General features: G+C 40.9%; 1 protein-coding gene across 1 annotated transcript; it reads right to left on the bottom strand.

The window, feature by feature from the left end:
* Positions 1-3834: 3834 nt before the first annotated feature.
* Positions 3835-9891, bottom strand: LOC102781266 (adhesion G protein-coupled receptor E3-like). Its single transcript, XM_087840341.1, has 18 exons — positions 9828-9891; positions 8868-8957; positions 8435-8575; positions 7962-8058; positions 7567-7598; positions 7390-7433; positions 7185-7289; positions 6394-6547; positions 6161-6283; positions 5879-6072; positions 5633-5797; positions 5343-5537; positions 4978-5195; positions 4835-4895; positions 4627-4718; positions 4260-4425; positions 4113-4184; positions 3835-3876 (listed from the first exon to the last, which is right to left on the bottom strand). Exons 1-18 carry the CDS (start codon positions 9889-9891, stop codon positions 3835-3837), a joined length of 2055 nt encoding a protein of 684 aa, XP_087696467.1.
* Between the last annotated feature and the right edge of the window lie 2217 nt (positions 9892-12108).

Below are 12108 nucleotides of genomic sequence, written 5' to 3'. Positions count from 1 at the left end.
CTCTCATTCAAAACGAGGATACCTAATTATTCATATTTCTTAATTTGTACATTATAAATGCTCTTTGCAACTGTATTACACACAAAAAAAATGAACCTGGTCAACCTGTTCAACCTTCACTGTTCATAATATCTCAAACACAGGATGCCAGATGTGTTTCCTGAGTGAAGTTACTGTTAGTAGTCTTATCTGCAAACACCATCAGCCTTCCTTTCTGGTGGGCTAGCATCCGCATGTGACATGTAGTTTCTGCTGAGTGGTTATATTTCAATTTACTCTGAAAGCATACATAGAACTTCTCAAGTGCTGCACCCTATATTTTCCCTGTACAGAGAAGGGAGTGGGAGCCCCAACTAGTGGTAGGTAACATAACAACATTACAGAACCAACAGTTAACTGAATATAAATTCAGCAAAAAAAACCCAAAAGATGATTAGTTTAACCAACAACAGGGTGATGGTAAATATGACCGAGGTTAGGGTAAACCTCGGCTGCTCGAAAATGAAGTCAAAGCAGAAATTGCAACTATTGCAGTTTCTCTAGATGACACAAGAAGTTGGTTCCAAAAGGGGAGTCAGTCTGCATGTTAAAAAGGCAAATTTTATAGCATTAAAAAGCATATTTACAGCCTGGTACAAAAACCTTTTTGACTTCTTCGGAAATTTCCGCTTCAGAAATGACATGGGGAATTCTACAGATATCAGCAAGTATACAAAGTCATCATCCCTCCACTTTTATAAGATTGCTTAAGAGATATTTGTCCAGTACTGACAGGGGATTTCTTTAAATCACCCCGTAGTTCTTCAGCTAAGACACCTGAGTTAGAAAACACAAACACTGCAGTTGTCTTTACTTGCGAGGGCAGTCATGGACGCACGACCTGCGACCTGCGTCTCATCACTGTCTGCGTTCTTTATTTATACTTGTCTGTATGTCTGTGTGTGTGTGTGTGTATGCAAATAGCTTCCTATTCTAAGAACTCTGAGCTGAGGTTCCCCTTTTTCTAATTCTGTATGTTCTTACACAAAGAGGAAGCTATTAGTTGTTTATCACACAAAAGTACATGTCAAAAGTCACGTAGACATTTGCTTAGTGATCAATAAAAGAATACATTTCATGAAGCTGATCATCCATCCATCCATCCATCCATCCATCCATCTTCATCCGCTTTATCCGGGGCCGGGTCGCGGGGGCAGCAGCCTAAGCAAAGAGGCCCAGACCTCCCTCTCCCCAGCCACCTCCTCCAGCTCATCCGGGGGAACACCAAGGCGTTCCCAGGCCAGCCGAGAGATATAATCTCTCCAGCGTGTCCTGGGTCTGCCCCGGGGCCTCCTCCCGGTGGGACATGCCTGGAACACCTCACCCAGGAGGCGCCCAGGGGGCATCCTTACCAGATGCCCAAACCACCTCAGCTGGCTCCTTTCGATGTGGAGAAGCAGCGGCTCTACTCTGAGCCCCTCCCGGATGGCCGAACTTCTCACCCTATCTCTAAGGGAGATGCCAGCCACCCTTCGGAGGAAGCTCATTTCCGCCGCTTGTATCCGCGATCTCGTCCTTTCGGTCACTACCCACAGCTCGTGGCCATAGGTGAGGGTAGGGACGTAGATCGACCGGTAAATTGAGAGCTTCGCTTTTACACTCAGCTCCCTCTTCACCACGACGGACCGGTGCAGCGTCTGCATTACTGCAGCTGCAGCCCCAATCCGTCTGTCGATCTCCGGCTCCCTTCTCCCATCACTCGCGAACAAGACCCCGAGATACTTGAACTCCTCCACTTGGGGCAGGACCTCATCCCCGACCCGGAGTGGGCACTCCACCCTTTTCCGGCTGAGAACCATGGCCTCAGATTTGGAGGTGCTGATCCTCATTCCCGCTGCTTCACACTCGGCTGCGAACCGCTCCAGTGCGAGCTGGAGGCCCTCACCCGATGAAGCCAACAGAACCACATCATCCGCAAAAATCAGAGATGAGATCCTGAGGCCACCAAAGCGAAAGCCCTCCGCCACTTGGCTGCGCCTAGAAATCCTGTCCATAAAAATTATGAACAGAACCGGTGACAAAGGGCAGCCCTGGCGGAGCCCATCACCCACCGGGAACGAGTCCGACTTATTGCCGGCAATGCGAACCAAGCTCTTGCAACGGTTGTATAGGGATCGAATGGCCCGTAGCAATGGGCCAGACACCCCATACTCCCGCAACACCTCCCACAGGACACCCCGAGGGACACGGTCGAATGCCTTCTCCAAGTCCACAAAACACATGTAGACTGGTTGGGCAAACTCCCATGCACCCTCAAGTATCCTCGAGAGGATGAAGAGCTGGTCCAGTGTTCCGCGACCAGGACGAAAACCGCATTGTTCCTCCTGCATCAGAGGTTCGACTAGCGGACGAACTCTCCTTTCCAGCACCCTGGCATAGACTTTCCCGGGGAGGCTGAGGAGTGTGATCCCCCTGTAGTTGGAACACACCCTCCGGTCCCCCTTCTTAAAGATGGGGACCACCACCCCGGTCTGCCAATCCACGGGTACTGCCCCTGATCTCCACGCAACATTGCAGAGGCGTGTCAGCCAGGACAGCCCTACAACGTCCAGAGCCTTCAGGAACTCGGGGCGGACCTCATCAACACCAGGGGCTCTGCCACCAAGGAGTTGTTTAACTGCCTCAGTGACCTCGCCCCCAGAAATTGGCGGGTCATTCCCCTCATCCCCAGACTCTGCTTCCTCCTTGGAAGACGCGTCAGTGGGATTAAGGAGGTCCTCGAAGTATTCCTTCCACCGCCTGACAATTTTCTCAGTCGACGTCAGCAGCGCTCCGCCAGCACTATACACAGTGCAGGTAGAGCACCGCTTTCCCCTCCTGAGACGCCTGACGGTTTGCCAGAACCTCTTCGAGGCAGTCCGAAAGTCTTTTTCCATGGCCTCTCCGAACTCCTCCCACACCCGAGTTTTTGCTTCAGCCACTGCCCGAGCCGCATTCCGCTTGGCCTGTCGATACCTGTCGGCTGCCTCCGGAGTCCCACAGGCTAACCAAGCCCGATAGGACTCCTTCTTCAGCCTGGTGGCTCCCTTCACCTCTGGTGTCCACCATTTGGTTCGGGGATTACCACCACGGCAGGCACCAACCACCTTGCGGCCGCAGCTCAATGCAGCAGCTTCGGCAATGGAGGCGCTGAACATGGTCCATTCGGACTCAATGTCCCCCGCCTCCCTCGGAATGCTGTTGAAGCTCTGCCGGAGGTGTGCGTTGAAGATCTCGCGGACTGGGGCCTCTGCTAGTCGTTCCCAGCACACCCTCACTACGCGTTTAGGTGCACCAGGTCTGTCCAGCGTCCTCCCCCGCCACCTGATCCAACTCACCACCAGGTGGTGATCAGTTGACAGCTCAGCCCCTCTCTTTACCCGAGTGTCCAGAACATATGGTCGCAGGTCTGGTGATACGATTACAAAATCGATCATCGACCTACGGCCTAGAGCGTCCTGGTGCCACGTGCACTTATGGACACTCTTATGTTCGAACAAGGTGTTCGTTATGGCCAAACTGTGATTAGCACAGAAGTCCAATAACAAAGCACCGCTCGGGTTCAGATCAGGGAGGCCGTTCCTCCCAATCACGCCCCTCCAGGTCTCGCTGTCGTTACCCACGTGAGCATTGAAGTCTCCCAGCAGGACAACAGAGTCTCCAGGTGAAGCTGATCATATTATATAAAAACAATATTCCTTTGACAAGTACAAAAATTGAAATATACATGTCAGCAGTTTTTATCTGGCAGGTGATATAAATGTATATGCACACACATTTATATATATATATATATATATATTACTTTCTATCTCCTCAAAGTTGACATTCTCTTGTATCCTGGGCACTCTTCGAAACCTGATGATGACAAAATGAAGAATATTCATATTCAAAAAATGATCAAAAATGTCTTTCATTACAACCAAAGGATCTTATTCACTTCACATCTTGTGTCCTTCAGAACAGCTTATCAAACAAACAAAATGGTCAAATTTCGAAGGTGTTCAAAATGAAACTTCAGGAATAGTTTGCGGCAGTACCGCTGCCGATCGAATGTTAATCTGTGCCATCAATTTCTGTAAATAACTGCTTACACGAGCTTTTCTGTCACTCTTCTTCCGAGGAGCACACATTCTGGTCAAGGCGTGTTTGTACTCTTCCTTCACCTAAAATGAGGATATAAATGAAATTTTACCGACAGGCAAGAACTTCTTATTTAGTTAAGCATGAATATTACTAACCTGCCTGGAAAACAGACAATACACGGCAAAGAGCGTAACTCCTTCCAGGCTGCCAAAGATGGTGAGGTAAGCCATGGCTGTATGGTTTTCTTGAAACTGGAAAGAACCAAAGATCCAGGTGTTGCCCAATACAAATAGCTGAGCCACTGCACTAATGGTGAATGCCCTGCAGAAAACATGTTGCATGCAAGAAAATGAATGACCGATTGAAAAATCAGCCTTTGTTGGCTACGGACCAATCCCAAAACAAAAATCCAAAACCTAGATAAAAAATTCTAAAGCAATGTAAGAAATAATCTAAACAGCACAACCAAAACTCAACAGGATCATGATAGTGATTTCTATGCGCAGCTTATGGGTAACTTACTCTATTTTGTGCAGGTCATCCAGGTCAGGGTTTACACTTGAGAACGTCTGTGCTAACTTCCATACAGTTATGAAAAAGAAGAAAATGTTTACCTGAAAAAGCAAAAACAAATGAACAACAAAAACAACATTTATGTTTAAATCATCTTTTTTTTACACATCATTTTACTCTATAACCATTTCCCTAAATTGATTTCAACTTTACTTACAATGATGATTACACATGCAGGGCCAAAGTAATTCCAAATAAATCCCTGGGTTACCCAACAACTGAAATGAAAGTTAAAAGTTAAGATAAATAGAGATTCGAGGATAAATTGATCATATAATTTTAGGAATAGAGGAAACTTACTATCTCTCAGTGCCATGTCCCATGGAATTAGCTAAGGTTGAGATGGCAACAATAACAGCTGGAACTCCATAGGCAGCTGCCATCATGTGGAGGGTTTTAAAGTTGGTATTCGAAACAAGCATTATCATCCTGAACAGCTGTACACTGTCCAGACACATCCATAAAAAGGTTGCCAGATAGGAGAAATGCAGGATCCCTGTCACCACTGTGCAGCTATCCTAATGGGGAAGAGATGAGATATTGCTGAACTAGACTTACTAAACTTCTGTTCTTTTCCTCATTTTGTCCCTTTACATCACAATTCAAGTTAAGTAAAAAATTCTGGATCTGCATTCATCTGAGCAGCAAACACAGTTAGTATTTACCTGGTTCTCAAAATGAGAGATTCCTGCTAGAAAGGCAAGGTTTGCAATGAAGAGGCTGATGCAGAGATGCAGGTGTATGGTGGTTCTTAGACTTTTAATAGAGCGGATCATTGAGAATGTCAAGATGGAAATGAATAAGCAAATCAGTGAAAGGGACAGGAACACCCATATGATCAGATGAAACTCAAACTTCTCCTGTTGGGAAAGTAAATGAAAGTACATGAAAGTGGATTAAAGGTTTAACTACTAAATAGTCTGAAGTTTAAATGTTGCGATTAATTCGTTTAAACCTTAATTTCATTGTGAGCCGTGAGTATAGCAAAGGTTCCCAGGTGGTTACAGGAACAGGAAGTATATTCCAGGTTTGACTCCGCCACACCGCAACCACGATCAGACCATGATCCTCCATTCACCGAGGAATCCCAGAACACACAGATGTGGAATGTTTGATTTGCCTATAAAACAAATATATGTGGGTTTTTTTGGGCAAAAGTGATCACCACAATCTGAAACAACAAATAAGAGATAACCTCTACCTGTTCTTCTAGGTGGTTTAAAGTTAGGCTAACTGGTGTTTTAAGGTGGCTTGTATTTCTGTTGCTGACAGTGACAGTCGCCACTTTGGAGTTTATCTTAAAGCTCTGGTTCTCTTGTGGTTTCATTCCATTAAAGAAGCCATCTGTAGAGTTTTCCAGGTTTGAATAGCTCATCAAGGACACTGTTGTAAAGCCTGTAAGAATGAAAGGAGAGCATCATTAGAGGGGCTCATAATTTGATGAAATTGGTTAGAAATGCAGTATTTGTCGGCATATGATTACCGGGGTAATAGGCAGGATCTCCAGCAGCTATCTCCATCTGGATGTCCAAGTTAGCATGCTTAGTTGATAATGTTATGTTTCCTTTAGGTATATCAGGCCCCTTGTGTACAAACATGTCCAGCTCTGAAACCAGACAGACTTTTCTGAACATGTATTGCTGGTTTCCTAAAATTGTATCAACAAAAAATCATCTAAAATTGAATTGATTTATTTTCTTCGAATTTCTATTTAACCTGTCTGAGTTGAGGAGATATAAATCCTTGAAGAATTAGTGAAGGATCCTATGAGTCTCAGAGCATTTCCCACCAAGTCAAGAAAGTCTGAAACTTTCCTTTTATAATTAAGAAATGCACTGGACAAGAGCTCATCAGTCATATTCAGGAATCTCTACAGGCACAGGAGAAGAGAGGAAGATGGAGTAAAATACACTTAAGTCAGGCAATATTTACACACGGGCAGACATGCAGACACATTCAGCGTTACAGGGGGCTTTAGTCTATCTCACATAAATAAAACAAAAGAATGAAATGATGAGCTAAGCAACACAAAAAGGCAGCAGAAGACAACAGCGTTGGATGATTGTTGAAAACTTTTCACCCAGTAAAAGAACACCTTAACATCCAAGTGAAGAAAACTCTCTAGTAGGTTGGCATATCATATTTACAAATTAATTATCCAAGCCTAGCACAATGAAAAACAACAACAAAGACTTCATGAAAAAGCCAGATTGTGAATGCTCTTCACTCAGCATTTAAGACAAAAAAAGAGATATTTGTGATTATGTGTGAACGATGCAATCATTCTTTAGGAGTTAATGTAATACTTTCTTTAGCTTGAATTACAGCTGAAAGCACACATTTTAATTGCATTAATGTCTTAGAAATCTGTTACTGTCCAAATGTTTCTGGACATAATCGTAACTGTATGCAGGGTGAAACAACTGAACACCATATCCCCCCCCCCCCCCCCCCCCCCAAAAAAAAAAGAAAAAAAAGAAAAAGACTACAGTTTACTTTAGTTGTACCTTTAGAGTCTCCTCTCCATTCAGCTCTACCGGTCTTTCGTTGTTTGTGAGTTCCTGACAGGTTTTTTCCATGTAATTCACTAAGCCATCTACAATATGAAATCTCTAGAAGAGGGATTGGAGGATGATAAAATAAATCTATGAGATAATACGCATTTCAAATATGTTTTGACTCGTGATATAACTGTGTCTTGTGTGGAGTTACCTCTTTCACATCATTTATATCTTTGAAAACATCACACTTTAATTCTGAGGAAATAAAGTATTAAATGTTTTTACTGATGACCAAAGTTTTCTTGAAGTGTTCTGTTCATGCATTTACTTTGAAGAAAATCAGATTAAAATGGATCTTGGCAAAGTTCAGTTTTTATTGTATTCTCACCAGTGCAGCGTGACACGTTGTTGCCATAGTTAGTGAACCCAGTTTGGCACACACAATAATGGCCACTGGCTCCATGATGGCAAGTTCCACTTCCACAGATTGTCTTATCAGTTATACATATGTCTAAAAAAATAAATGAGTCACAGAAAATTGCTTACCCTGTATGTTTCTATAAGTGCCAACAGAACAATATCCTGTTTTACTCAAACAGTAGCATTCAAAGTGGAGCTTGGTGTGTTTTTCCAAGATAATGAAGAAAAACAAACATTGCAAATCTATTTGCATTATTATATAACAATACCTACATACCATACAAATTTTCAGTGGCATACTTGTAGCCCTCACCTTCACATTGCTCCAGATTCCCAGAGAAGTTGAATCGGCCAGATTTCAATCCAAAGCCAGCATTGCAGATGCAGTAATAACTGCCTTGTGTGTTGTAACATGATGCACTCTGACCACAGGGATTTCCTTTTTGACATTCGTTAATATCTAGAGCAGCAGGAAGAAGACATGGAAGAATACCTCTGAAAAAAAATCAGGAGGATTTTTTTACTGAAGAGATCACTATAAAATGGCTGCACCAATGAGAACAACATTTTACCTTCACATGTAGCATTTTGATCATGACGAAAGGTTTTATTCCCAGTAGTAGAAATGAATCCATCATCACAGGTGCACGAGTAATAGGGGATAGTATTCAAACATTCGGCGTTAGATCCACAGATGTCTTTGATTTCCAAACATTCTATAATATCTTTAAAAAAAGAAGAGACCTTTAATCTTTACATACATTATGACTGTATAACATAAACTTTCTCCAAATCAACCACAGAGTTGTTATCACCATCAATTTGAAATGACTTACCTCTGCATGCACCAACTGTAAAATTCACCTTCCCTGTTGGGATTCTGAAACCACCTTTACATTGGCAGTAGTAGTTTCCATTTGTGTTTCTGCAGATTGAATTTTCTCCACATAGCTTTTCTTCTCTACATTCGTCTATGTCTTTGTAAGGACACAGAAATGTGAAAAGATGTATTTGCATAAATATGTGCTTCAATATGAATTTGTTATAGATTTAAAAATAAAAATAGCTTGAAAATCCCAAAACTCAAACTTTTGATAGAAAAGGTTTAAAACATATATTTGTTGTTTTTTTTATTTTAAATAAATTTCAGAGATTATACATGTTATATGTTTAATTTTGTTTTAAATACAAATGCACACATTGCTCAACTTGCACATTTTCCATTACTGATTAAGTGTCTGATGTTTTGTTTTGTAAAGATTTTCATACCACTGCAGTTTCTTTTCTTCCTGTTATAATAAAATCCTACAGGGCATTCTGCTGCTAAGGACAGCACCATGATGAGGAAGAAAGACAGAGCTGAAAAACAAGCAGAGAACTGTCAGCCTAGTATACTATGGTTCAGTACCTTTTGAACATTAATCTATTCTAATGTTTTATTCTGATTATGAATTTTGTTTATCATATAAATTGCACAAAAATAGTTGTGATAGTAAAAGGTCTGGGAAGAAGAAGCAAAGGCCCTCATTCTCTATCCTAATTTCCTCACATTAAATATGATTCTAAATAAACAGCACATTGGTGTCTGGAGAACTGTGCTTCCTATGAGTGAGAAAACATAACATGCCAGAGCACAAAAACAAACCATTATTACATCTGGGAGGGTGCACAGTCCATTTACTTTGAATTCCTAACTGACAGCTGATGGATGCAGTATAAAGTTGGCTATTTAAAAACAGAAAGAAATTTAGTGTAATCTTTGAAACCAATAACTAATTTATTGTTACCCAGTCAGCTGAATATGCTCAGAAATTTGCTGCATCTTTTTCTTTTTTGGGGTGGGGGTGGAGAATGAAACACCTGTGTTGTGTTTACAGTTTATTTTTTTCCATGAAAGAAAACTGTTGCCAGTTTAAAACTTTTGGTTGCTAGATGCAGCAACACTTAATCATTTATTTGCTGACTTACTGTAACTCACTGTTAGACTCACTGTTAAGGACACAGAAATGCAAAAGGATGTATTTGTATAAATATGTGCTTCGATATGAATTTAATATAGATTTTAAATTCAAAATGAATTTTGATGCTATAAAAAGTTTGATATACATACTTGTTATTGATATTTCATAAAAATAATTTTAACAGATTATACATGTTATATGTTTTTATTTTTTAAATGAAAATGCACACATAAGTGTTGGATGTTTTGTTTTGTAAAGTTTTTCATACCCATGCATTGTTTTTTCTTCATGCTGAATCCTGGATTGCAGCCTGCGGATACCAACAGCACCATGGCGAGGAAGAAAGAGAGAGCTGAAAAACAAGCAGGGAACATTGGCAGTGGAAACTTGCATTTGTGTTGTTGCAGACTGTAATTTCTTCACACCATTTGTAATTTTCACATTCATTTATATCTTTGTTAAGGAAACAGAAATGAGGGATGAATTTGTACAAATATGTGCTTCAGTATGAATTTGATATTTCTCTACATGGCTTGTAAATCTTATCTATAAAAAAATAATGTGAAACAATGTAGTTGCACAAATATATGCTTCAAAATGAATTTAATATGCATTTAAAAATCAAAATGGCTGGTTAGGGCCCTAGCAGGGCCTCCTCTTGAAATTGCCCCTGTGTAGCTGTGGTGTTCTCTCTCCGCCTCCTCCTCTCTTGCTCCACCCCTCTGTCTCTCTCTCACTCTTCTCTCTCCCCAGGACACAGCTGCTTTTGATTAGCCTCATTTACCACCTGGGCCCAGTCAGCAATCACCTCTCTGAGGCTATATAAGCTGGGGATGAACTGTGAGTGAGTTGGTTTTCTTCCCCCTGTGGCTCTGCACGTTTTTCCCCTAGGCTTTGGACAGGCTCCTTCGAGTCGTGAGTAGATGGGCTTGTAGGCTCCGGAAGTGTCTCCCCGTGATGAGGAGTGTTTCCCTCATTTGTTTGGTAGTTTTTTCCTTTGTTGCTGCGACTGCTTCCTTTGTTTCTTTGGCATTATTGGTAAAACGGTGTTGCCGGCTCTTTAAGTTAAGATTGTTTGTAATAAAGCTATAATATATACTGAGCACTCTGTCTGGTTTCCTTTCATTCGGTTCTGGACCCATTTGCTACCGGTCCCCACACTCATACCCCTCGACCTCATTGTGGGGACGTAACAAATAGAAACTTGATACTAGTACTAGAGAAAGAAAAAATAAAAGTTCAGATTTAGCCAACAGTACCATCAGTAATCACCAGTGTGGTGTGAGGTGAACTGTATTTCCTCTAAGAACTGAACTGTATTTGCTATGAAAGAACGTAATTTGTTTTGTAGAACCATGTTGATATATGCTGACATTACATTTAGTATATATACTGACAATGTATGACCAAAAGCTACATTTTCTTATTTACTGGCTGCAAAGTTGGTATGCAGGTTTAAATGGTCCTTGAGTAGGACAACATGTTCAAGTGCTCTTAATCTATTACAGCATTTATATATTTACATCTATCAGACTGAATGATTCCCAAGTTGCTATTACCAAAATGATAGCAGCAATAATCCATTATGCTTGGATATTATTTAAAAATCAAAGTTTGGTTGGTAAAACACTATTTATTCATTTATGTATATTTTGTTATGGTGAAGTTGTTATTCACCATCACTGCAGGAGGAGGTCAAAAACACAGAACACATAGAGACAGGGTAAAACCCTCAGTTCAAATTAGTTAAAAAAAAAAAAAAAAAGCAATAGCCATACACAGGAAAACAGTCAGCATTACAAAAAAAGTCTATTAAACAATGTAGCACTCACGAAAGGGAGACCTGAAGGACAACGTGGAGACAAAATGCAACAGGCTGTAGAAACAGCCCTGATAACAATCTGAGTCGAGCTATAGGTTTGAACTGATGCTTATCTTTTATAACGGAAAGATGATTTTATAAATAGTTTGTTACGCAAACACAAAAAGCACCGCTCATCAGAAGGTTTTTCTAAGAGTATCTGTAAATAGTATGTTTTATGAAGCAAAAATAAAAGTGCTCACATTAACCACCTGTAGCACCATTTTCCCCTGTATCAGAAATGAATACATGTATCAGATTTGATAATTAGATTTTTATAAACTAAAGCTTCCCATGTGTAAAACACAAATCATTTAAAAAGAAAGAAAGTAAAAACATATTTTATGTTAGTCAGTTAATGAAATATGTCATCTTAAATTAATTAATTCATGTTTTCACTTTATTTTTTGTTTGCATGTTAACTTTGTGAGGTAAGTCATCATCCATCATGTCCTTAAGCCTAGCTTCAAGCCACTAACCCTACGTTCTGGACAGAAGCAAAACGAACTGTTGTGGAAAACAATGTCAGGATTTGGAAAATGAGGACCCAAACGCAGACACATGAAGAAAGACTCACTAAACATAAAACACAGGTTTATGGATAAAAATCCAGAACTCCATAAACACAAACCCAGAAAAAGAAATGCCACACGGAAATACAATGTGAGCATGATAGTAACTGTGACTA

The sequence above is a fragment of the Neolamprologus brichardi genome, chromosome 4 (assembly GCF_056152115.1).
Source record: "Neolamprologus brichardi isolate AB-2024 chromosome 4, ASM5615211v1, whole genome shotgun sequence".
Taxonomy (NCBI): Eukaryota; Metazoa; Chordata; class Actinopteri; order Cichliformes; family Cichlidae; genus Neolamprologus; species Neolamprologus brichardi.
This window is presented reverse-complemented; position numbering and strand designations above follow the sequence as displayed.